Source organism: Mytilus galloprovincialis, chromosome 1 (genome assembly GCF_965363235.1).
Source record: "Mytilus galloprovincialis chromosome 1, xbMytGall1.hap1.1, whole genome shotgun sequence".
NCBI classification, from domain to species: Eukaryota; Metazoa; Mollusca; class Bivalvia; order Mytilida; family Mytilidae; genus Mytilus; species Mytilus galloprovincialis.
This window is the reverse complement of record NC_134838.1, coordinates 124,946,615-124,973,916: the sequence shown is the minus strand read 5'-3', so window position 1 is coordinate 124,973,916 and position 27,302 is coordinate 124,946,615. Positions and strand designations below refer to the sequence as shown.

Below are 27,302 nucleotides of genomic sequence, written 5' to 3'. Positions count from 1 at the left end.
GCTCTATATAGGGACGACATCAGAGGTTCAATTTATGATTAAAAAAAACTTAATTCACATAGTTTTTTCACTGACCACCCCAACCCCCACTTAACTTAATTTGGAAAAAATGATTGACCAGTATGGAATGGATATATGTAAAATTGATTTTGGATAAACAAAACTTATAGCAATGTTAACCCCACACCCTCAAACTATTTGACTTAAGTTTTTTTTATCATACATTGATCTTTTGATGTTGTCCCTTAAGCTGTATATAAACTGTACATTCCTAAAACTGTATATAAACTATACATTTTTAAAGTTGTATATAAACAGCAACTCTGTAAAAATTACTTTAAGTGAACATTTTTAAATCTGTGAATAAGCTTAAAGGGGCACTAGCTACGAGATAAATAAAAAATCAAATATATCATTTCTTTTTTTGCTCAATCATTAATGAAATGCAAATAGTGAAATAACAATTCGCTTTTAGCAGCCAGTATGGTTCAGTTTTGTCAAAATAAGCTAAACACAACATTCCAATAAGACAACCTAAAATCACATGATGATGATCTACACAATTATATGGCACTGTATGGTCTTCAACAATGAGCAAAACCCCAAAACTGTTAAAGGTAACTACATGACGAAATGTGAAACAATTAAAAAATATCATGTTAAATTCGTTCGAAGAACAATAATAAATGAAAAAAAAAATAAAAAAATAAGACAGACAGAAATAAACGACAACCACGGAATTATAGGTTTTTGACTTTGGACATAAAGAGTGTGGTTGGGTTATTGAGTAGGTTTGTCAGCGCTCAACTTTTTCCTTCCATGAATAGTGGTAAATCAGTACAACATAAGAGTAAACTATAACAATCAGTATTGGATTAATCAGTCGTCCAGACCAGAACAAAAGTAAAAATATGTCATAATATACAAACACAATCAATGGACGAGATAGTAAAACACATGGAAGACAAGAAAAGGGACAACCATATATACAACAGTCAATGAACTGACATCTAAAATTGGAGTGACCCCGGACGAGAAAGCATGTCCGGGTTTACTGTAACACATCACAAGCAAATAAAAAAAGGAAGTCAGAGGTCATTGCAATTTTCGACTTACCATGCTGTACTAAAACTAGTACATTATTGACAATAAACTAATCGACGTCATGACAAATTTCGAGAAAATACAACCTTTTAAAAAGTTTTAAAGTTTAACCTGCAATATATGTTTTACACTGAGAATGACCGAAACTATTTTCTTACAGTTCCTTTGAACTCAAACCAAATATTATAATTATCTTTTTTCAATTTACAAATAGCATCAGACATTAAATATAATTTATAAGAAAGAGAAATATGAGTGATTTATAATACACAACTATACACAAACAATGACCGAAAGTTATAACATTAGCAATTTTGATTACGTAAAAATTAAGGACAGTTATTTAGTTAAAAAAACCCAAAGAGAATGAAAGATGCCTATGTTGATGGCCAAGTGTTTTGAATAGTTTAACTTCTGCCAGTGGTAACAAGCCTGGCATCATTGAGATTGTAAGTTCGAACCCTGCTTTGGTATTGTGCGTTCAACTCCGATATTTATTGACTTTTGATTGCAAGTTTCCTAGAGAATGTCGGTGATTCTCTACGGCTACACCGGCTTACTACGCCAATTAACTAGTTGCCATGATATATGACATAGAGACAAGTGTTTAAACACCAATAATCAATCAATTTACAGTTGATTTTATAAAAATATTCTCTCTATCAGAGTACGGTATTCAATGTTAACTCTCCTAGTATGTGCTAATGCGCGTAGTTTGCATATTAATCCTCTTTTTTTTTTTCTTTTTTCAAAATGACTTTCCTTTCCTATTTTAGTATTTAGAAAAATGTATGTGACGAGTTTACCATCTCTCATTAAGTCATTTCAATGATTCCAATAAATTAAAGATTAAATGTTCTTTCATCATATGACATAATGTGTTCTTTAATGTCAACAATCTTTAATGATTTTTTCAACTGAGGTATAAGTTGTCTTATTAGCAGGAGGAAGGTTTTTGTCTGAGTAAACATGTATCTTGCAACAATGAATCTCTGATGTCAGATTTTCTAGTCTACAAGAAGACTGTGCTTTTAACAATACAATACAATGTAAAAGGTTTTAAAAACATAGTATGGTACACTTTTCTTGCTTCTAACAAATGATAGAATTACAAAAAAAAAAGTATAGTATTATCAAATCTGTTATGTGAAAATTGATATTTCAGAAATTATAAAAATTTCAAAGTCTTTTACATTTAAAATATTTTCAATTTTATAAAATGGCAATATAAGCTATAAATTTAGAAGAGAAATATCGGTCGTGATGTAAATATGATGTTGTAAACATTTCACAATTGACATTTCAACCCAAAAAATACAATATGTATATACACAGTCTTTGTCAAAACATGATATGAGACATAGTCTTACCTAAATAGATATTCAGTAACCCATATTAACATCTTTAACATCTTTGATATCCCAAAATGCGGGTAGTTTTGGAAGTTTTACATTAAATGCAAAGAAGTTTAAACTATCCATTATTAAAACGAATTTGGTGGTTGTGTGCTCCCGATATACATGTATATATGGTTTATCAAGAAAAACAAATAGACACCTTCCACTGGCAAAACTGCCATCTTAGAATCTGTTGTTGAAATTGTAAATTCCGATTTTCTTAGAAATACCAACACAAACAGTAATGGTAATTATCTTAACCCCCTGAGGGAGCTGCACTGAAAGACTTAGAAGCCAAAAAAGAAATTATCAGTTATATTGCAGACAAGCGCAACACAATTATCAATATGAAAAAAATGAATCCATATTCAAAAAACTTAACCTCAATTTAGAGATAAACTTGTTCGAACTTAAACTTTATGCAGACCCAACCCCGATTTTCACCGGTGGTAAAACCACAAGACCGCCGGGTAGAAAGGCAATAAGAAGGCGCCGTCGATTAAACAGCTGTGGAATATTTCAAACTATAAAAACTAAGCGTATTTTGTATCTTTAATACATAAGTCAAATAACCCAGGAAGATCCAGTGTGTTGGTGTACGATCATTTTGATTTCCACGGATGGTAACTTCTGGAAATGCATGCATCCAATGCTCTCATTGCCGACACGAAGCTTTTGAATGTTACCTCCCTTTGAACGAATATTACCCCCATGCAGATGGTATCGATACATGTGAAAAGTTTTGTTATTCTCGTACTACCAAATATTCGTCCACCGAAAGCTTGTTTAAAATACACCTGTTCCTACGGAAGATAAAGAACTGCACTTTAAATGGGTATCACTATTTAAAAATTAATAAAACGATAATGCGAACAAAAATGGCTCCATCTGATGATAGCATATTTATGGCTAAATTAGAAAAAAAAATCACAATCCTTGAATCTTCACTCAACTATGAGAAGGTAATTGTTACTATAACATAATAGAAATTTACCGTCCATGTCAATTACAAAAATTCCTGTATTTCAAAGGGGCACTAGCTACGAGTATTGAATACTTAATGCATGAAAGTGACATAGTGCAATTAAAAAAAAATCGCTTTTAGCAGTCAGTTTGGTTCAGTTTTTTCAAAAAAGCAAAGAAACATCGCTAATGAATTATTCAGTTGCAAGTGAATAATTCGACCTCATTAAAAAAAAAAACAACATTTTATGTGAACTTCAATTGAACCTCATAGCTAGATATGGATTACGCATGAACTAGGTGTGTTTAGTTAGTAAAAGAAAAAAATGGCAACATTGGAAGTAAAACCAGGGTAAACCATTTGATTGATTGATTCGATCTACAAAAACTCATTCTTATACAGGTAAACACTATTATTAACATATTATTTAAACATATAATGTGAAATCAACAGAATTAGACAATTTCCCACAGTACGAGTTCGCTATCTATTTATATGTATGTTTATTTTTATATAGGGTCAAATAACCGTAGACAGTCATCGGAAGGTCAACTCCATGGTTAATTAGATGGCGTTAAAAAAAAATACACACGAAATTTTTGTATATAATTTCGAGTTTATGCATCGTTAATTGTTTGTTTTAGTTGTGTTTTTTTTTTTAAAGTCGTTTAACTATGTTATAAATCGAAAAAGAGAATTTAATTCAAATCGGTGCTCATGAATTTGACAGCTTAGCCCCTTTAAGAATGTTTTCGATTAGCCATGGTCTCACTGATGAACATTTTAACGTTTGTTAAAACAATCTTTATATAAAAATAAAATTGCTAGTTTATTGAGCTAATCCAGGCATCAAACTATATTTAAAGACTTGACGAGAAGTTAGCTGCTGACGAATTAAAGAGTTTTGACACATTCAGTATTACATCAAAAAGATGGAAAATCTATAAATAAATACAGATGTCATTCTTTTACAATATCATATGTATATCACTGAGGTTATATTAACTCCTCTAGTTTAATATAAGATACTTTACTATATGTCATCACCCCCCCCCCTTTTTTTCCCATTTGATTTAGAGGTATACGGTATCATTATGCACCCTTATGTATTTGCTTACGTTTTATATCAATACTTATTTATTTTATTTTATTTTTAGTATCATACTTATCTGAACTTTTACTAGTATGTCAACTGCCCAGAAACCTCTTCTAATATGGCATACTGATTTCAAAAGATTAGTTTCATATTTTGAACTATATTAACAGCGCACTTTCAACCAATAGTCTGTGACATTCAAAGGGAAATAACGCTATTTAGTTTTGAAGCCCAATAACATGATTTTTTACGGATCCTAAAGCTATGCTGTCAATATCTGATTACATATGAAAAAATAGCCCGGCCAACCTATATGATCCATGGACATTGATTTATTGTCTCCAATCAGAGTCCCCAATGTAACACATAATATTGATGAAAATTAAAAAAAAAAAAAAGTCATAGTAAACTAGAAATAAAAATTGTTAAAAAAAGTTTTTCAATATCCTAATTTACAGTGGAAAAAAAACTTTTGAAACACTACTTTAAAAATTATCACTTTCATGGTTTTTCGATGCGCTAACTAACCTGCAAGGACTGGGGTACATGTCGAATAAAAATTATTATTTTAAGTTTCGGTTGAAATTTCGAACATTCGAACAGCTTTTATAAAAAAAAAAAATGACAAATGCGATACGCCCATAAATAGCTGTCAGATTTTAGTTCAAACATGTTTATATAACCATCATATTGACCGATTCAGTATTACCTTTGTTAAGTCATTGGGGGAGGGTTTCGTTATTGTATAATTGGATTGTTTGTATTCACAACTTTTATTGACTTGGGACGATTTACAGCTTGGCATATTGTAAAGACACCTGTCTATTGTTGAAGGCTTTACGCCACCTTCTGTATGTTGACATTTGGTTTCTTTCTCATTTACATTTTACCCACGTGTGCTTTTTGGTGAAAAACAAAAACATTTCCTGTCAGGTCTCTTTTTAGTTTCTTCAGGGAGCAAGAATTAAACTTCAAGGGTAGGGAGGTGTGTTAATGGTTTTATCCAACAGTATCCTTTAGATAAACTGCAAGAAAATTTAGAAAAAAAATGAGTGGATTGTTATTTTATATCTTGGGTCAAAGTCCTACATGTTTAAATTGTACGAAAGCTTCAACATCCTTCATAAACTGTAGTCATACCTTTTGGGCTGAAATCTAAATCTTATCTTAATAGTACTGACGTATGTATGGTTCAACAGTAATCATCATGACACTCTTTTCTTGTATTAACTTATTTTCAGGTTGTTATCTCATTTAAGTATATCCTAATCTCTGCTTAAACATTTTCTGACAGAAATATAGCTAATTTTTCAAAAAAAATATCTGATTTGGGGTGGGGGAGGGGGGGGGGCTCGTTGGCCAAGGGGTCTAAGTTGTTCTACTTCTGTAATCACTAGCCACGGTAAACCTGCTCATGCGGGTGCTCTCGACTCTTTAATCTTAATTGACTAGGATTGTCAGTTTTATTAACGAAGGTCGGTGGTTTTCTCCGGGCACTTCGTCTTCCTTCACCTATAAAAACTGACTGCCACAAAATAACATAAATGTGGCGTTTAAAAGTGGCGTTAAAAAACCAACAATTAGACAATCAATCAATCAATCAATCAATAAAAAAAAATGTTTTTTTTTAATTTTGAATGTAAAAAAGAAGATGTGGTACGAAACAACTCTCCACAAAAGACCAAATGACACAGAAATTCATACAAGAAAAAACCTTACTGGTGTTCCTTATTTGTTCCTTTAAGATAATCCAAGTTTCTGAAATGCTCACATTTGAGAAAAAAAAATCTATGTGAACTTTTCGTGTAAGAAATATTAAAATATGAAGATGTAATATCTATAATCAAACGCGAAAAGACCAAAGAATGTTAACACGATACGGGATTCAACAATGAGCTAAACTACAGTAAGCTTACATTGCTTACATCCACTTTGACAATAATACAACATATCCTTTATTTTTGTATAAAAGGCCACGAAATCACAAAATGTGGACAGTCACATCATAGTGGGGTTAATATATAAAAAAAAAGAAGAAGATGTTGTATGATTGCCAATGAGACAACTCTCCACAAGAGACCAAAATGACACTGAAATTAACAACTATAGGTCACCGTACGGCCTTCAACAATGAGCAAAACTCATACCGCATAGTCAGCTATAAAAGGCCCCGAAATGACAATGTAAAACAATTCAAATGAGAAAACTATCGGCCTTATTTATGTACAACAACAAAAAACGAAAAACAAATATGTAACACATAAACAAACGACAACCACTGAATTACAGTCTCCTAACTTCGGACAGACACATACATACATACTGTGACGGGGTTAAACATGTTAGCGGGGTCCCAACCTCAACAGATGGACAAACATACAAGTGGACGTGGCCGGGTACTTGTACATCCCAACAACAAAAAGACACTAAGTACAGATCTGAGAGTAATTCCAGTTAACTGTCAGCTAGTGCAAAGCCACTAACAACTAATAAAAAAAATCATGCATCTAAGATTTAATTATCATGTTAGTGAGCTTCAACAGACAAAGAACCAGCTGGAAAGAGTTCAACGGACAAAGAATCAGCTGGAAAGAGTTTGTCTCATCATATCTGTCAAGAACAAAAATACACAGACAACAAGTGAAAGGTAATATGCAAGCCAATTCCGACTGATGAATAACCTTGTTCCTATACTATGATATCAATCAGTACACCTCCGTCGGATTGCCATAACAATATCATTATTGTAGTACAATAATGTAAAGTATGTTCCCTATTGGATTTTTTTAAAGCAAGGATAACAATATCGGACAATGAAAACAAAAAATAAACTCTTACCTCGTCGCTGTAAACTTCTGTGTGGAGGTTTCTGTACTTTAGGTGATTGAGGTAAGTTTGAGTAATTGGCATGTTGAAGTCTACAATGGGTACACTCTGTGCCTCATTGTCATGCTCTGTAGTCCTGAAGCTATATTGTGACTGGGGAATTACAAAACTGCTATTTACAGATTCGTTGTTTGTACTGTCGGCAGAAGATAAGTGCATCCTCTTTTGGCAGTCAGAACATGACATAAGAAACCGTGTGACAGCCTCTCGAGGTAAAAAGGCATATTTCTCAGCAATCTGAAATAAAAAAGAATGAATAAAACACTTTGGGTCGACCCGATTACTGATTAAAAACAACAATCTTGTACATTTTCAGCTTGATCCGAACCATTGCAACTCTTTAAATACTTTTCGGTATGCTCCATGTATAAAGGTAAGGTATGCTTCTTTTTTAACAGATCTACTACATTCATTTGTAATATATTTTTTTTCTTTCATTCGGGAAAGTATTATAGCATTGATCTGATAAAAAAACAATATTTTTTTATGTTATCTGTTCCGTTTTTAAGTTTAATTTCAGACAAATGAAAATAATTATGTTCAGACACCCAATTAACGATCTTTCAAGATTTGCTCATTCTTATTTCATAGTGTTTAATATTTGTTATTAACATTGCTATATAAATGTATTGGATATTGAAATAAATGGGACATAAACACCTCACTACTTATAGAATAGCGAAGATGGAGTTGTCCTCCTTTCATTATGTTTGCCAACTGCATAGATATTCTAAAAAAAACTATCTTGATTAAAGAAGGTATTTTGTTAATTACAGTATGCGTTCACCTCTCATGGAATAAATAAATATAAGTATCAAAACTTCAGTACTTGTATTGGTGGACTGAATTTAAAGAATTAAAAGTTTCTGTACATAGTAAAACTCCTATATATAACAAGGATATTAGTTTGAGTGAAATAAATCGAATATATAGTTGTTGAAAGCACGGCGATGATGGGATTGGTGATAAACGTCCAGTGGTGAATATTTCATTCGTATCGGGACGAAATCAGTTTAATTAGATATGAATGTGAACCATAATTTGTACTTTAAAGACAGACACGTTGAATAACATGCTTGTTAACAATGTAATCTACAGGAAGACACATGACAGTACACGTACACTTTACCGTACACGGACACATTAATCTTATTCCGAGCCGATAAGTGCTTACTCTTACTCCCAAATGCTGTCTGTATACATGACGTAAATTCTACGTCAGTATCAGTTACCTTTATAATAACTTCAAGTCAAGCGTTTTTATATAGATTAGACCGTTGGTTTTCCCGTTCGAATGGTGTTACACGTCATTTTGAGGCGCTTTATAGCTTGCTGTTCGGTGTGAGCCGAGGATCCGTGCTGAAGACCGTACTTTGACATATAACTTTGACCTATAATGGTTTGCTTTTACAATCTATGACTTGGATCGAGAGTTGTCTCATTGGCACTCATACCACATCTTCTTATTTCTATATGCACTGACCATCATTTTTCTCCGATCTTTAATCCTAAAAGTCATTTAAGTATACCGCCCTCAGCCAGTTTTTTTGCCATTTCCAAAACCATTCCCCACAGATTACAAAGATTCTCTCTTCTCTGGACCATGTCTTGGTGTGGTAAATTGAATGCATGGGGTATCATGAAAGGGTTTTTGGATAGGCGTCAATGAAACAGCAACCCGACGACAAAAGTAACCAAGAGACAACTAAAGTACAACAATAGACAGGAGTTTATACAATATTTTAAGCTTTAAATCGGCCCGAGTATTCAAAAAAATGAGCATAAATTAGAAAGACACACCCAAAGATCTGCCATTTGCACCCAGTGCTGCAGTTTATTAAAATCTGTCTTAGCGTGATCAGTAGATCTCAAGATATTTGACACTCTGATAGGAAGGCTGCCAAGAGAATTAGTATAATTATGTTTAATAGAAAACAAAAACTGTTTTGCCTTTTTTGTTAATTCAGCTGTACTATGACTGAGATTACCATTTGATTTAATCAGAAGACCTAAGTAAGGATATTCTAAAACATTCTCTATTTTTTTGTTTTTATATACAAGTATAGGTGTTTCAGGCTTTTGCTTTGTCGTTGAAAATACCATACTTTTTGTTTTATTTATGTTTAGAGAAAGCTGCCAGTTTTCACAAAACATGGAAATTTTATTTAGACTATTTTGGAGACCCTCCTTAGATTCTGAGAGTAAAAACAGATCATCAGCCAACAGGAGGGAGTCTAGTTTACTATTTATAAGCTCCAATGGACTTGAGTTGTCATCTTCCAAGCCTTTAGTGATATCATTTATAAAAATATTGAACAAAGTTTAATATTTCTTCAATTAGGAAAAGTGTAAGTTTCCCCAATAAAACCCATATAAAATAACTGCACGTTCAATTAAAAAACCAAGGTCCGTGACCCCCAGTTTTTATATTGAAAATTGAAAGTGCATTGACCCAAAGTCTTTTACAGAAGTTTAAGAAAAATCTATCGTCGAACATCTAGACATTCATAACAATAATAATGATAATATTTTATTCAAATAAATATCAAGCATGCATATTAGTAATTACAATACACAATATATACGATACCAAAAGACAATACTAACACATATATGGTAAAATATATGGGCATTTTATGAGTGCAAAATTGCGGATATTTTATCAGAGATAACCCATGAAAGCTCTAAAGCTTGTTTTCAATGGGGTCCCTTCATGTAAACGGCTCATAGTTTCAATCTAACACAAGACAAAAGGGGAAGATCTAGCAGATATGGTCACGGCAATGACCATTTAAACGCTAAATGAAATGGCTCTGTTGACTATATAACCAACACACTTCATTTGGCTATGGTTGGCAAGTGTTACATTTTAGGATAAGATTTCAAAATGAAAGAAATAACTACACATATCAAATTTTCTGAAAACTGCTTTTCTGAATAAATTTCATCAGGTATACTCGATCGAGTTCAAAGCTTGGAACAGCAAGGTATTTAAAACATTGGAGAGAAAGACAACCAAATGGTCTAAAACAGCAAGGTATTTAAAACATTGGAGAGAAAGACAACCAAATGGTCTAAAACAGGAAGGTATTTAAAACATTGGAGAGAAAGACAACCAAATGGTCTAAAACAGCAAAGTATTTAAAACATTGGAGAGAAAGACAACCAAATGGGCTAAAACAGCAAGGCATTTAAAACATTTGAGAGAAAGACAACCAAATGGTCTAAAACAGCAAGGTATTTAAAACATTGGAGAGAAAGACAACCAAATGGGCTAAAACAGCAAGGCATTTAAAACATTGGAGAGAAAGACAACCAAATGGTCTAAAACAGCAAGGCATTTAAAACATTGGAGAGAAAGACAACCAAATGGTCTAGAACAGCAAGGTATTTAAAACATTGGAGAGAAAGACAACCAAATGGGCTAGAACAGCAAGGTATTTAAAACATTGGAGAGAAAGACTACCAAATGGTCTAAAACAGCAAGGTATTTAAAACATTGGAGAGAAAGACAACCAAATGGTCTAAAACAGCAAGGTATTTAAAACATTGGAGAGAAAGACAACCAAATGGTCTAAAACAGCAAGGTATTTAAAACATTGGAGAGAAAGACAACCAAATGGGCTAAAACAGCAAGGCATTTAAAACATTGGAGAGAAAGACAACCAAATGGTCTAAAACAGCAAGGCATTTAAAACATTGGAGAGAAAGACAACCAAATGGTCTAGAACAGCAAGGTATTTAAAACATTGGAGAGAAAGACAACCAAATGGGCTAGAACAGCAAGGTATTTAAAACATTGGAGAGAAAGACAACCAAATGGTCTAAAACAGCAAGGCATTTAAAACATTTGAGAGAAAGACAACCAAATGGGCTAAAATAAAATTTAGGTCTAACGCAAACTTTGCCTAAAGGAGTTACAATCATAGCTTTATTACATTAATAGTTTTATGATATGGTAATCATATATAATTTAAAGCATGTCAATGTGAAAGACATTGTTCCTAAGTGGACGATACCGTCAGTGACAGATATTCCAACAGAAACGATACAGACCAGTTCATGTTTACAATCGGCGGACATTAGTGAAATAAGCTTGGATGCAGTTTGATATTCACCCGCTCAGTATCGGTTTTGATAACTTATTCAACAAGTTGACAGACGACGGTTGCCTAGTGATGGGACAGAAATTTATACACTAGAACTGATGATACTTTTAAATTTCAAATTAAAACGATCAGTCATTCAACCGATTAAAACCTATTCTTAACTTGTTTAGTCTCTCCAAATTTCTTTAATAAATAACGGTTAATCCTCTGCTATTTCCTATTAACAGTTTGTGTCCTACTCAATATAAAGGATTTGTCCCATCTCCGCAATGTAAAATGTTCCTCGTTGTCGCAGAAATCTAATCAAGAGAGAATTCTGAAATGTTTGTAAAACGAGCCGAAATAATTCAATAGAGTATTCCTAGCGTCTTACGGACAAACTTCACATAAACTCAATGAAATAAACAGCGATCAAGAATAAAACAAGTGATTAGTATTCTGTTAACGTTCTAAACATTCTTCAGAGGGAATAATGAACGGGACAACGACGACAAAAAATATCACTTTACCTTATTGAAATAATTATTCTACAAAGTAAACATTCAAACTTGATGGAATTGAAGGATTCACATGACATAGTTTAGTTTAACATCGATTTTACACCTTAATTCGAAAAACAGTTTTACTTTTGACTAAGCGGCTGAAACATATTCATTTTACTCAATATATTGGATATAAGTATAAGTAAAGCACTCCAAACTTCAATACACTCCCAAGTTATGTTTTTAATTTTAAGTTGAAAAAATAACTAATTCACAGCATTATATCTTTGAGAATGCCAAACGCAGATACCAATGTCTTGTCCTTGCAGTAGCGGAATAGTATCATTTCTTGTCTAACGCTTTTATTAAGACATAAACTAATTTTATGAACAATTATGAATAGTCCCAATTAACTATTATCAAATAGTCTTAACACATGGCAGCAAATGAAAGTCTATAAGAAAACAAACTTTGCTTTCAGGATAATGGAAACAAACAATTTCTTTACAATAGATAAAACATTAAAAGAAAATACACAGAAAGTAAAATTAACATTAACCCCAATAAAATTTAGGACTGAACTTCAGGAAAGGCAAAGGGCATTTTGGCTTTGGCAAATTGAACTTATCCGTGGTCACCTGAGACGAAGTGTGCTTGTCATAATCAAAAATAGATTTAAGAAGGAAAGTTCTTGATATGACCAAAAAATAAAATCGTTTTACTGCTGTTAATAAATGGGATAAAATATGAATTAAACGAGTAAAAAAAACCATGAAATATTGAGAAAAAGATAAGTCATTCTGTTTTGTTCGATTGTTTCCCGGTAATGTTGGTCATGTTCGTCCCTGAAACTGGGCCTTAACCAAAAACATATTTTACTAACACTAGAATCTTTTTAAATTTATCTTGTAGACAAATCGCGTTTCTGGTAAAGTATTGGTCCATAATTTAATATAGATAATAAGATATAAAAAATGTTGCCAATTTGCGATGCAGGAAAAAAGGCCTACATCAAATATGTGAGAGAAAAAGGTCAAAAATAAAAATTCTGATGGACTAATATCTAATGGACATCTGACGAATGATTTTTGATATATTTGTAATACTTTTTTTATTTAACATACATTCTTCTTCGTTAAGTTAATGACTGTCATCTAATAGTTTGATAATCTCTGATGCCTCTTACACCGTTCATATTTGTGGTTTATTCTTTGATAAAAATATATTTGTACTTGGAATATAAGAACTCTTAATAACATTTACGATTTTAGAATTGTTGAAAGACATAGAAAGCGGCCGATAAACACAACGTACTGAAGAAAAACATTCTGTAATATTGTCCTTGAAAAAGATTCCGAAATAATGGCCTGTGTTGTTTGATGGATTTAATTTTCTAGAGTCATTCTAAAGCTTCAAATCTCACTTTCGGCTAAATTTACAAGCATTCTAACATCTATTGATTATGAATATCTCTTGACTAAAGGCTTCCGCCGTGAATTTCATGGGCTTCTCTGTAAATGTCCTGGAAGGTTTTTAATCGATCTTCAGGAAACTATCCAGTTAGAAAGTTTGTAAGCAAAATTTCTCATATAATTTGAGTGCACAGTCTGTCGAATGTTGCAGGGGCAAAACAAAATTTTTACAAAAAAATATATCTAACGAACATTATCTGATATTATTATAAAAAAAATATCATCTACTAGTATTGATCATAATTTTAAATCTTCAATATTTCTAAATATAAACAAGTTTATTACTAATTAGAACACGAGACTTTTGATATTTTAAATCCATGCGGCATGCAAAAGCAGGATTTTTCAAAAAAAAACAAAACATCCACTTGAACCACGTATACACAAGTATATACATATACATTGTTAAAAGTATAATAAATCTTGCAAGGCGATACTGAAGAATATATTAACTATCTCACACTATTAAAAAAGGTTAACAAAAGATAAAATAGTCAGTCTTCACCAGTCACATGTGTGTTACATATCACAGCCATTTATCACTGTCTCATGCGTTAACTGTCACATGTTTTAACTGTCACAGTCAACCGTCATCTTAAATATGTGTTAACTGCCACAATCTGTGGTCTACTTGATATGTGTTTACTGTCACAAGTCTGGTCATATGCTAACGTGTTAACCGTCACATTCAGTCGCCACTGTCAACGTGTTAACCGTCACAGTTAGTCGTCATTGCATATACGTTTTAACTGTCACAGTCGGTCATAACCTGTTATTTTAATTCATTGTCAGTTGTCACCTGCTATTACGTTATCAGTAACAGTCCATCGCGACTGTCCTAAGTTCTGCATTAACTGTCAAAGTAAGCAATCACTTGTCATTTGTGTTAAACTGTCATGAAACAATCAGTCGTACTTACCTCTTTTATGCGTTACTGTAACTGTCAGTCGTAACCAAAAGCACTGCGTTTTGAAATGTTTTCTAGAAATTTGATTTCAAGAATGTGAAAATCCATTTTAACGAGTTAAGAGCATTAAAAGAAATCCTGTATCATCCGTCTTATTCAATTTTCTCGTTTGCCCTTTTTTTTTTGTTGAAAAGTCATATTTTGATAAATGTGTTATGGAACCATGTAAATGGAACAGTCGTCATTTTCAGTAGTTTTTTCCTAAACCGTTAAACTTTCTCCGCCCTGAACGGCCTTCAATAATGAGCAAAGCCAATACCGCATAGTCAGCTATAAAAGGCCCCGAAATGACAATGCAAAACAATTCAAACGAGAAAACAAACGGCCTTATTAAGGTACAAAAAATGAACGAAAAACAAATATGAAACACATAAACAAACGACAACCACTGAATGACAGGCTCCTGAATTAGGACAGGCACATACATACATAATGTGGCGGGATTAAACATGTTGTGGGATCCCAACCCGCCCCCTAACCTGGGACAGTGGTATAACGGTACAACATAAGAACGAACTATGAAAATCAGTTGAAAAAGGCTTAACTCATCAGATGAACAAAAATACAAGTGGACGTGGCCGGGTACTTGTACATCCCAACAACAAAAAGACACTAGGAACAGATCTAAGAGTACTCGCAGTTATCTGACAGCTAGTTGAAAGCCACTAACAACTAATAAAAAAATCATGCATCTAAGACAAAATTATCAACCCGTACACATCCAGCATCCAATTGATTTAGTGTAAAGACGTCATAAACGGTCAGAGAAAAACATGACCTTGTGCAATGCCAATAAGATACAGGTATCGACAGCTTGTAGATCCATGAATGTGTATATGTATATAACATACTGGTAATATTTAGTTTGCTTTTAAGGATAACAAAATCAATATTTATACCAATAAAACAATATTCAATGATCTTATTACAGTGTTGAATTGGTAACCTTATAGAATAATTTTATTTAAAGGAGCGATAAGTTTACAAGGATCATTTCTAAATTTCCGGGCACGGTTAACAACATTTCCGTAAAAATGAGGATGTGCTATCCCGTTTGAAACAAGTTTTTTACAGGTACAACCAAACTTCAAAACCAAATCTTTATATTTATGGAAAAATTTAGTACAGGTTTTAATTAATTTATGGTAACGATATCCCTGGTTTAATAATTTACCAGTTATACATAGATGACTTTCGTTAAAATCAAAAACGTCACAACAGACAAGGGCATAGCGAACATGCTGTAAACACCGTAAGATGGTTCCAAAGGAACATCACTATCTAAAACTGGAAAATTAACAATAGGAAACGAAAAATCGTGTTTTGTCGTAAATTTTAGTCTGTCAATATAAAATTTTACTAGTTGTCAATAAAGGACTTTACCATTTGTCATTATAGTACTTTTAAAACTAGTTGTCAATAGGTTCTTAACTAGTTGTCTATTGATACAGTACTTTTCTAGTTGTCAATATAGTAAATTACTAGTTATCAATGTAGTACTTCAAAAGTTGTTTAAACAGAGCTTTCCTAGTTGTCAATAAAGTACATTACTAGTTATTAATATAGTACTTAACCAGTTATTAATACAGTACTTAAAGGCCAGGGAAAGAGTATAAATAGCAGCCAATGAACGAAATAGTGGTAAATTCAAATTTCTTTGCCACATTCATATCAGGGACATATTTTTTAGAATAACATTGTTCAAAGAGTGATTTTTAGAAAAAAAATTGTCACAGAACCTAGAACTGAACTATGTTATCTGTTGCACGAAAAATAAAAATTATTAACTAATTCTATTTTGTTATATTCCTAAAACAAATCATGAAGCAGAGGTACTTTTCATTTGAAATATTCTTTGATTGATAGCTGGGCGGATATATACATTTTAATTTTTAATTTTTTTAATAATTGCTCTCCAACCGGATTTCTATCTAGGTCAGCCCTGGCCTTTAACTAGTTATTAATATTGTTGAACTACCTAAGGATAAAAAATATTTGTGGCTGTTCACAAATGAGCATTTACCAACTCTCATGTGCCTAGGAAGTTACATTATTAAAGATCCAGATGTAAACAAAATATATAAAATAGTTTTATTATTATGAGATTTGATATAATAGTTATGTAAGACACATGTTGTGTTAGGCTATGATCCTGTTCATAATATTATAGTATGGTATTAGGTTTCTGTTTAGGGTTTTTTCCAATCATATTGTGCATAATATTGTTGTAAAATGATGCCCTTTATGGGTTCTTGATTAAATTAATAAAATTCTTATCTTATCTTATTTTATCTTATAGTACTTAACTAGTTATCAATGTAGTACTTCATTAGTTGTCAATACAGTACTTTTCTAGTTGTCAATATCATACTTTATTAGTTGTTGATATAGTGCTTTACTAGTTATCAATATATAGTTCTTTACTAGTTATCATTATAGTACTTAACTAGTTATAAATGTAGTACTTAACTAGTTATAAATGTAGTACTTTATAGTTATAAATGTAGTACTTAACTAGTTATAAATATAGTACTTAACTAGTTATAAATGTAGTACTTAACTAGTTATAAATGTAGTACTTAACTAGTTATAAATGTAGTACTTAACTAGTTATCAATGTAGTACTTCATTAGTTGTTAATAAAGTACATTACTAGTTGTACTTTACCAGATATGACAATACAGTGATGTAATTGATTATATGTAAATACTAATAGACAATACATAACTTTTTTGAACATACAAACAAAGTCTTCGGTTTTTAAAAATCAATGAAAATGGTTTATATCAAGATAATTGTTTTTTTCAGGCTTCTCTCAGATGTACGCTTCTGCCGAGTAAAATTTTTATGTTTCTCTTGCAGATAGCCAATACGTGTCCATTATGTCATTCTTCAAACACAGTATTTATTTACACGTATTTATGTCAAGTGTGAATCGGAATGACTTTACAATAAAACCTGCGACTGTCTGATATGAGATATATTAAACGTAAAAGTTTAATAATTCGTTGACAGCGGCATGTCGTTCGATACTCAGGGTTTAATTTGACCAAATTTGAACATGTCTGTAGATGATTAGCAATGAAATTACCACCTAGGGTATATTCTAAATATCGTAACACTTTCTGCTAATGGTAGTGACACACATGCAGGTGCCCAAAGCCGGAAAGTTAATTAGCGGGTCGACAGAAGCCGTTCAGAGATTCTTGGTGTAATTGTAACATATTCTATAAACTCTATAGATCCTAAGCTGGAATCAAATTTAATATCTGTCATTCTGATTTTAAAACGCTGATACAGAATAGTTATATTTTGTGAAATTATACCACCAGTCAAATAACATGGACACATTTTTCTCATGGATGTGTAAAAATTGTTGGCATAGAAACATTAATTGTCTTTTACATAGAACGGGCTTTTCGACCTTGAAATTGTTTTTTTTTTTTTATCATTTCTAATTCACAAAACATTAATTGATAATAAAAAAATGTGTAAGTGGCTAGAAATATTCCTTTTTTTGACATTTAAATTCTATGAATTTTTCAATAATGCTGACATTCAGTTTACTTTAGTTCCTATGCTTTATGAACCACGATTTTTTTATAACACTTTTTTAAATACAAAACTGATTACTCTTGTCTATTACCGTAACGACTGGATTATCCGGAAAAAAGCTTGCGTAGTATACAGGTCGGAGTGCTCGGAAATCATGTGGAAAATAATCAGTTTTAATGAAAGTCTTCTTCACCGCAAAAAAAAAAACAACATGTGTGTTGACCTCTATAGATCAATATTCAGGTTAAAACCTATCAAATCTAGAAAAAATATTAATTTTCTTCGTTTGCAAGAATAATCAAAGCAAAGAACTCATTAGAAATTGTAAGTTATTAACAATAATATATCTTCCTACATAGAATGTAAAAGATTTAAGGAGAAAACAATAGAACTTCTAAGTTCCGCGGTTAGTTATCAATCGGTACACTCTATTTACACTGGTTTTGTGTCCTACTGACAAATATTAATAAAGTATTTAAACAATTAATATCAATATCAAAATATATTTATTTCTTTTTCTTACAAAAAAGTATGTATTAAGTTATCGACACTCGTCAACCGTTTTATCAAGCTCTCAATCCGGTGAACTCGTTTATTTATTTTTTTTTTTTTTTTGCTGTATATGAGATGATTCCGCTGAGAATAATTGCACTGAATAAGCTTTGGGTTTAAAATTGCTTTGAAATAGGTTTATTATAAAGATATTGATTATAAAAGATATTTCTGGCAATATAATAAAAAAGAACTCGAGCAGAGTTAGCTTGAAAAAAATCAAGACACCAAACAGGCAAACATTAACAAGTTTATAGGTTGCTTTTTCTTGTTTCGAAAACTATAGAAACGTTCTAGAGATATTCACCAGGCTCAAGCTAGCAAAAAAACTAAAAACAGATTATTTTGTGATTATATGATTGATAAAAACATTTAAAGTACGTTTGAATCTTTTGCAACTTTTGGGTTTATAGACATATTTGAAAACTGGCTGCTAGCGAAGTGGCTGCTAGCGAGTGGCTGCTAGCTTGAGCCTGGTAGATATTCTTACAGACAGACACATACAATTTTTTTTTTAATTTTAAGAGCATGAAATATAAAGCCTATTGAAATTATTTTATTTTTTTTATAAAATATCCCGAAAGTACCATTTCACTCTATCAATGCACCGTATGCACTTCATATTATCAGCTGGAGTCTCGACAAACCAAATAACTGGTGCGGTTACAAGTCTGATCGTTAAATTCAGCGCATGCTCTGTAGTGACTGAATTTCTAATATTTCTGACTTACTGCTCGGTATGTTCTTTTTTGTCCTGCGTGTTTTCCTCCTCGCCCATCCATCTCCACGTGTACTCCATATATGATGTCGAAGAAATCCTCCACAATGGCCACCCTTTTATACTCCTTACTAGTATCATTACTGTTAGAATCGGTCTGAAAAATAATCATATACAAAATAAGAACTATGGTTAACTTGAAATATAACCTTGTACTGGTAGTCCTTTTTGCTGTTTAACTTCTATTGTGTTTTTCAAGATAAAAGGTGAAGACTTTAAATTGGTCAAAACATCATGTAAAGACTCCTACAAAGAGTCCGTTCGCTGATATTTAAAGACAGGCCAGACATCACAACTGTCTTTTGAATCGTAGATAATAGATATAGGAAGATGTGGTATGAGTGCCAATGAGACAACTCTCCATCAAAGTTACAATTTATAAAAGTAAACCATTTTCGGTCAATTTACGGTCTATAACACAGAGCATATGCTCACACCGAACAGCAAGGGCCCCCAAAAAAGTAGTGTTAAACCATTTAAACGGGAAAACCAACGGTCTAATCTGTATAAAAACGAGAAACGAGAAACACTTATGACCCACATAAACAGACGACAACCACTGAAAATCAGATTTCTAAGTGAAAAAGATTATGTCATTTTTACCGGAAAATTGAATGATTACCATATTCAAAAACTTACGCTTCCATACTCTCATAATGCTGAATTCCCTTTTCTATCTTACCACAACAAAAAAACATTCATGAAATGTAAAAATAAATTATATTAACTTTTAAATAAAATCCTAAAAGTAAATGACGCTTATTATATGATGAAAAAAAAACAAGAAAACAATATTTTAAACCATTTTTACCAACATAGTGTACAACAATAAACAAGATTTGAATTCTAGATGATCTCCTCGCCGTTTATATATAAGAAATGTTTAGTTGTAATAAACTCCTAGTGGCAACAATGTAATGTGATGCATGTACAACAGTAAATTAAAACAACAACTTATATGTTGGTCACCAAAATATGAACAATGTGACCTTCAACAATGGACAAGCACCCACGTTGTAAACATTACCTCTAAATCACTGAGAGTGAAGACAAGTTAAGTATACAATAACAACGCACAAAATATAAAAACAGATGACGAAAAACCCACTCCTGACTTGAGACATGCGCACCATCATTAAAACTTTACTATGGGATAAACTTTACTATGGGTACTCATCCCGAATTCTTTTATCAGTGAAAGGACAAAATCATGCTTTCAAAACACATAACATTAATTTTAACTAGAAAAAAAACCTCAAATCATATGTGTTAAAAAAATGAAAAAACCCAAAATGATACAAACAATACTATATCATGCAATTACAACGAATGCGAAATCTTGATAACTGAAAACAAGTTAAAAGTACTTCAATTCTTTTGATATAAATCATACCTTCTTACACTCTAATAGTTATATTACTAGATGTGGCCTTTTATAATATTCTATAGCGATATAGTAGGATGATTTATAAACAGTGAAATAATAGCTATTGAGTGTCCCTTCTGGATTTTAGCTCCAGGTAAAGACAAATTGACAAGCCTGTTAAGACGACTGTCTGTTTTGTAAATATTATTGTTTTTAATCTCAAATAAATGAGCCTACGCATCGTATATCAATAGCCAGTTTTGTTTCATGTCCCAAAGTCATTGTTTTGCGCTGAAACTCATTTGGATCCCGGATTCCGATCACCTGCTACCCGATACGATCCCACGGAGCATTATTACCACGACTAATAGTTTAGTAATAACCAGCTCTGTTTGAAGGAACCTGAAGTCAGATAAAAAGAGGCTCTTATTGATCTCGGACGGACAAATTAAAATACACTCGTATTAGAGAACAAAGATTTCTAACTAACTCAATCATCCCTTTAGAAGATGATTTTTATTAGAAAATATAATTTTGCAGAAAACATCAGTATCAAATTACCGTCCTAAAATTGTTGATGACAGCGTCTTATTGAGGTGTTTGTCAAAGGTTTTACCTATTTGCAAATATTACGTTCTATGGAATTTAATACAAACCATTCTGCTTTGATTTAAGCTTTCTTTTTTACATTCGTTATTTTATTCTTTAAAAGTGTAATTTTAACAATTGCTGTTTCAAAAGAATTCTTTAAAGTGTGATGACTCTTCAGTTAAGATTGGCCATTTAATTGCGACTTGGCCATTTAATTGCGACTTTGCAATTCATAGAATAAATAACGAAACATTGCAATCAGTAGAAAATATATGAGATTGCATATTTCAAATGTAAATGCACACAGTAATGCCACGGGCGGATCCAGGCTCCGATGAAAGGTGACGTATATGTCCAAAATGATGATATCTCCGAACGTGGCGAGAAGAAATTTTCAAAGGTGCTACATACGCACTCAAAGTTACCCTGAATTAACCGCTGAGAAGCTTAGAAGGCGTAGTGCGGAACACACATTTTAAAATAAGTTTATTAATTTCGAAGAACACCAAAACTACAAAACAATTAGAAATTAAAAAAACAGCAAAAACGAAAGAAAGGAAAAACACAATTATAGCTTTATAATAGATGTAAGAAGGTGTGGTATGAGCGCCGATGAGACAACTCTCCATCAAAGTCACAATTTGTACAAGTTAACCATTATACGTCAAAGTACATTGCAAATGACATTTCAGCATAATTATTCTTTTAACTATTAGTGTGGAGTTTCTTTTTATATTTGAAGGCAAATAAATTTACTAATTTGTAACATATTTTTTAGAATTATATAGTGCGGCTGCTGGTCTTTCGACCGGCATTGGAGGAAAAATATACCAGCGGAAAAATCTTTTTACGAGGGAGAATTTTTCATCGAAGAGCCGTGGAAGATGTTTTAGCGGGATTCCGCGGGTCCTATACGACGAGCGGGGCAGAAAAAATATGCCGTCGGGATTTTTTTTTTAACGCACGGTCCCTTTTCAAATTGTCGCTGCTGGTGGATGTGACATTATATCCAAAGTAAGGTTTACTGTATATTATGCTGTCGTCTCAAACTCAGTGAAATGTTAGAGGTTAAAAAGAAGTTTTATTATATATACCAAAAAACATTTACACTTTAGCAAACATATATGCTGCAGTTATAGCATTCATAGTTATTTTTCTTTATATCTAATGTTTCTTCTCTTTTTAGTACTTCTCTTCTTTCATTCCTATAATTTTCTTTAATTCAATTCGTCGCTATGGTGAAATAATAAATGTCTTTGTAATAAGTCTAAAATTACCAGAAATGCCCACGTATCCCATGGAAATAATATAAATTGTGTTTTCGACAAATCTTATTAAAACCTGGCATGTGTTTTACTAGTATAAAATGATCCAGTCCAATTTTAACATTTATGAAGTCAATTTCATGTATTTTTTTAATGTAACTTTATTGCTTTGTACAATAAATTCTGTAATGATGCAAAATTAAGACTGAAGGTTAAAAAGACGTTTAGAAAAAAACTTGTAGATATCTTGAACCCAGATTACATATTGTTTTACGATGAAAGGATGTGTGTGGATTTTCTTAAATTGGAGATTGCAGTTTAAATGATAGAGACTGTCGCAATGAATGTAGAGCAATATAAGGGACCGGTCAAAATTTATCGTCACATAGGACCGGTGCAAAAAATAAAAACATTTAATAAAAGTTACAACCCTATCGCTTTCTGACTGAAAAAAAAAAAGCAACAGTTTCATGTTTTATTTTGTTGATTCACAAACAATTACAGGCATGGCATTATCATAAATTATACTATGAATATAGCATTGAAAAAAACAAAGACATTGCATAATGCAATCAAACCACAAATAGGTGTTTGTTAAACTGAAAAATTAATGAAGCTGCATGTATCTTATATAGAATTTTATCAATACCTTTAAATATTAATTATAAAAACAAGCTCCAGGAGAAACATGAAACTCAATAGCATTTGGTTGAACTCTATATATATTTTAACCTGAAGACCCATAGGTTGCCTTGGAATGTGTTTTTTATTAGGAATGGTAATAATTGCTTTAACATTTTCCCACTTACAGAAAATGTACCTGATGTGACCCCCGAATTTTTGCTACTTTGTTGGATGATATAATGTACATGATGTACATGATGTATGTTTGTTGCACTTCACCATATAAGTGAAATTAAATTTTACAGCAAAACAACAAAAAACTAAATGACATTGGATTCAGTAAGCTTGATATATATCTAAGATAGCTGCATAGTTTGAGTTGAATTTAAAAAGTTATAAAAAAAATTAAAGTGTACTATCTCTATTTTGTTCGAACTGCAAATTCTAGCTTTTTTGACCTAGATTAATTTAATTCTTGAATTTGACAGCAATACAACAAAAAACAAAATGACCTGGGACTTAGTAAGCTTAATATATATCTAAGATAGCTGCATAGTTTGATGAAAATCCAAGTTGATTTGAAAAAGTTATTAAAAAAATTAAAGTGTACTATCTCTATTTTGTCCGAATTGCAAATCCTAGCTTTTTTTTACCAAGATTACTTTAATTCTTAAATTTTATAACAATACAACAAAAAACTAAATGAAATGGGATTTAGTAAGCTTGATATATATCTAAGATAGCTGCATAGTTTGATGAAAATCAAAGTTGATTTGAAAAAGTTATAAAAAGAATTAAAGTGTACTATCTCTATTTTGAACGAATTGCAAATCCTAGCTTTTTTAAACCAAGATTACTTTAATTCTTAAATTTTACAGCAAAACAACAAAAAACAAAATGACCTGGGATTTAGTAAGCTTAATATATATCTAAGATAGCTGCATAGTTTGATGAAAATCCAAGTTGATTTGAAAAAGTTATTAAAAAAATTAAAGTGTACTATCTCTATTTTGTCCGAATTGCAAATCTTAGCTTTTTTTACCAAGATTACTTTAATTCTTAAATTTTACAGCAATACAACAAAAAACTAAATGAAATGGGATTCAGTAAGCTTGATATATATCTAAGATAGCTGCAGAGTTTGATGAAAATCCAAGTTGATTTGAAAAAGTTATAAAAAAAATTAAAGATGCCTATCTGAATTTTTATATAATAATTTTTATCTTTACATATTGTATATTATACTTGTTATTTTAAGTTTTGTTATAAATGTATTAAAAATTATTTAAAAGTAATCGTTTGAAAAAAAACTTGTGTCCTATGGATATTATCTGTGAAAAAAGTGATGTCCCAACAAAAGCGATTCCGGAAAAAAGTATCTGTCCTACTGCACTTTGGACCGGTCCTATGTGTAGATAAATTTTGACCGGTCCCTAACATACCAGGGATAGTAATACCGCAGAACACGAGCTCAGGAACGGAGAATTTTGAAATGACAAAAAATTTCAAATCAGAAAAATTCTTATTCTTAGACAAAAAAAAACAACAAATTTTATTGGTATTGAATGTCAGAAAAAAATATTAGTTCTGTTCTTAACACTACAAGGAGCCATGGTAACCACATAGGGAGGGATAAATGGGTCTTTAAAGCAGCGAGAAAACCCCGAATCCAGAGGCGGGCTTCAGCTAGTCCCTTAACACTTTTGTATACTATACCTCAGTGAAATGAACGCAACACTAAACTCCGAAACATATAATTGAACCAAAATAGAAAAAAAAAGACTAGAGCTTGAAATGTCTGTTCTCGAGAAGACAGCCATGGTTAAATATTTGAATAAGTATTCGATATTCGTCCTGTCCGATGGTTAACAGGTTACCAATTTACAACATCTATAATACTAAAATAACGAGGTCCAATTTGTCAGCCGTTATCGGGTAAAAACGATAAATCAAAGAATTCAACTTTATATATAACTAATATAGGAAAATGGTGTAGATTAAAAATTACACCACTCCAAACCCTTTTGTAATTAGGATTTTGCTATATACACGGGTCATAATCACGGAGTTGACACTACTAAATTCAATCATTGTCAAATTGTTCTCTATTGTAGTATTTTAATCAGTAAGACTTTCTACGATAACATACAAATACTTAAAATCTGGACTTAAAATAAGGTGTATAGGTATACAGCTTTCCATTTGTTACCGGGCATGACGTAAAACAGCGAATAAAAGAATTCAACTTTATTTACAATGCTGTTGATTAAAAAATACTCCATTCCAGGACCTTTTGTTTTCCAAATAACTAATGTTACAAATAATTGATAAGTTCCAGGTCGACGAGTTCAAACAGAAAGATTTTGAAAGCAGAGAAACTGTGTACCTTATAATAAGCATGACTTTATCAGATGACAATACCAACACTGAAATAAGGCTGACGCATAGTTATATACCTTAATTCAGTCACGGACCCGCAATATCACGGGTGTGTTCTAGTACATTATATATTTGGCCATAGAAGAAACGACAGTGATAATCTAGTAAGTCAGTAAAACTTGAGAGGGAAAGTTATACAAATAATATATTCCGAAACTAAACAGACGAAAAGAACGACAGAAAAACCTTGAAGATTAAAAAAGAAACTCAAAAGAATGAAAATAACCAGAAGTAATCCACCAACAATTCAGTGCTCACAGAAAGCACTTCTCGTATGTCATTCTAATCATGACACTTGGTTTCCTTTTTGAAATATGATGTGCAATCTATTCATATGAAATACTAATTATTAAATATTAATTTAAAACAAGAGTGACTACCATAATTTTGGTATTACCCGTTTGGGATATTTTTTATTTTTCAGCTACAAATTAGAAATGAAAACTCCTTGTGATTTGGTAATGAACATTCCATGACCATTATTAATATCACAACGTAATATTACAAATGGTAGAAATTTTAATATTTCCCAGTTTTGATACCTTAATGTTTGTTTTGTAATGTAGGATTTTATGTTCAGACATAACGATCGGTTTAAGCAATGGATTAAGAGATGGAAAGAATTACAATGTACCACTCCTGGGTCTCGTCTTCTCCGATTGGTGAATCCGGATTGTGTTTCCAGTGTCCTGGGACGCATCAAAATTGTTGTAAAATAATTAAAGGAAATTGGAACGGAGAACAAGCGGCTACATTGCCCCGTAAACGAAACTTAATTCCTTTGTGGCAAATTTTCTTAAAGTTTCAGTAGTTAATACGTCATTAAAACGAAGCTTAAACTTAATAGAGAAAAATTGTCACTCTTTTTGTCAATCCTGATTTTATCTTCTGTCGGGAGTACGTTTTAGTATGATGTACATGAAAATGATAAATTCTTTCTCATTTTAGTCGTTCATAAGATCTGGGAAAATATTTTTAACGACGTAGGCGAACTGTATAAACACATTAACAAAGCCAAAAAATATTTGTTTAAAATCCTGAGGGAAGTTAGTGTGGGAAATTAGAAGGTTGGACATTTCCTTTTCTTTTTTTATACAGACAAATTATCAATATCCTATTTTTATCTGAAAGTCAGTTTACTATCTTTCTTTAAAAAAAATTTTAACAATTTTTCAAAAAAGGTTTTTACACACATTTGAATTTTTTAAAAATAATTTATTTTAATTGTTAAATATATATCAATTTGAATATACAAAACATAATGTTTCAATCAATTAATGAAAAAATGACACCCATTCATGTCTTCAGAAAGTTGCTGTCGAGTCAAATCAACATTTTAACATTTGTAGGAAGGTATAGTTAACTTGATGGTCATGATACAGCGTCACGAATTTTAATATAGACACTGGAACACATTTGTGTTTAGGGCCAGTTGAAGCCCGCCACCGAGAGTTGGGTTTTCTCGTTGTGTTGAGGACCCATTTTGGCCTTGGGCTGTTTTTTGCTCTTTGGTCGGGTTGTTGTTTCTTTGAAACATTCCCCATTTCCGTTCTCAATAAAATTGAACAGCAAGCATATTTTTTTGATACAAAAATACAGTCTGTATATCAGTCAAGCAAACACTATTAATGTTGCGATGTCGGTGTACAGACATA

At 31.8% G+C, this 27,302-nt stretch overlaps 1 protein-coding gene across 1 annotated transcript in view; it reads right to left on the bottom strand.

The window, feature by feature from the left end:
• LOC143057158 (nucleolar protein 4-like) overlaps nt 1–27,302 on the bottom strand; it is a 63,861-nt gene that overhangs the window by 33,236 nt on the left and 3,323 nt on the right. Inside the window, exons 2-3 of the mRNA XM_076230410.1 lie at nt 19,316–19,459; nt 7,400–7,684 (exon numbers count right to left, since the gene is read on the bottom strand). Of these exons, the coding sequence (XP_076086525.1) occupies nt 7,400–7,684; nt 19,316–19,459 (429 nt within the window). The remainder of the gene's footprint in view (nt 1–7,399; nt 7,685–19,315; nt 19,460–27,302) is intronic.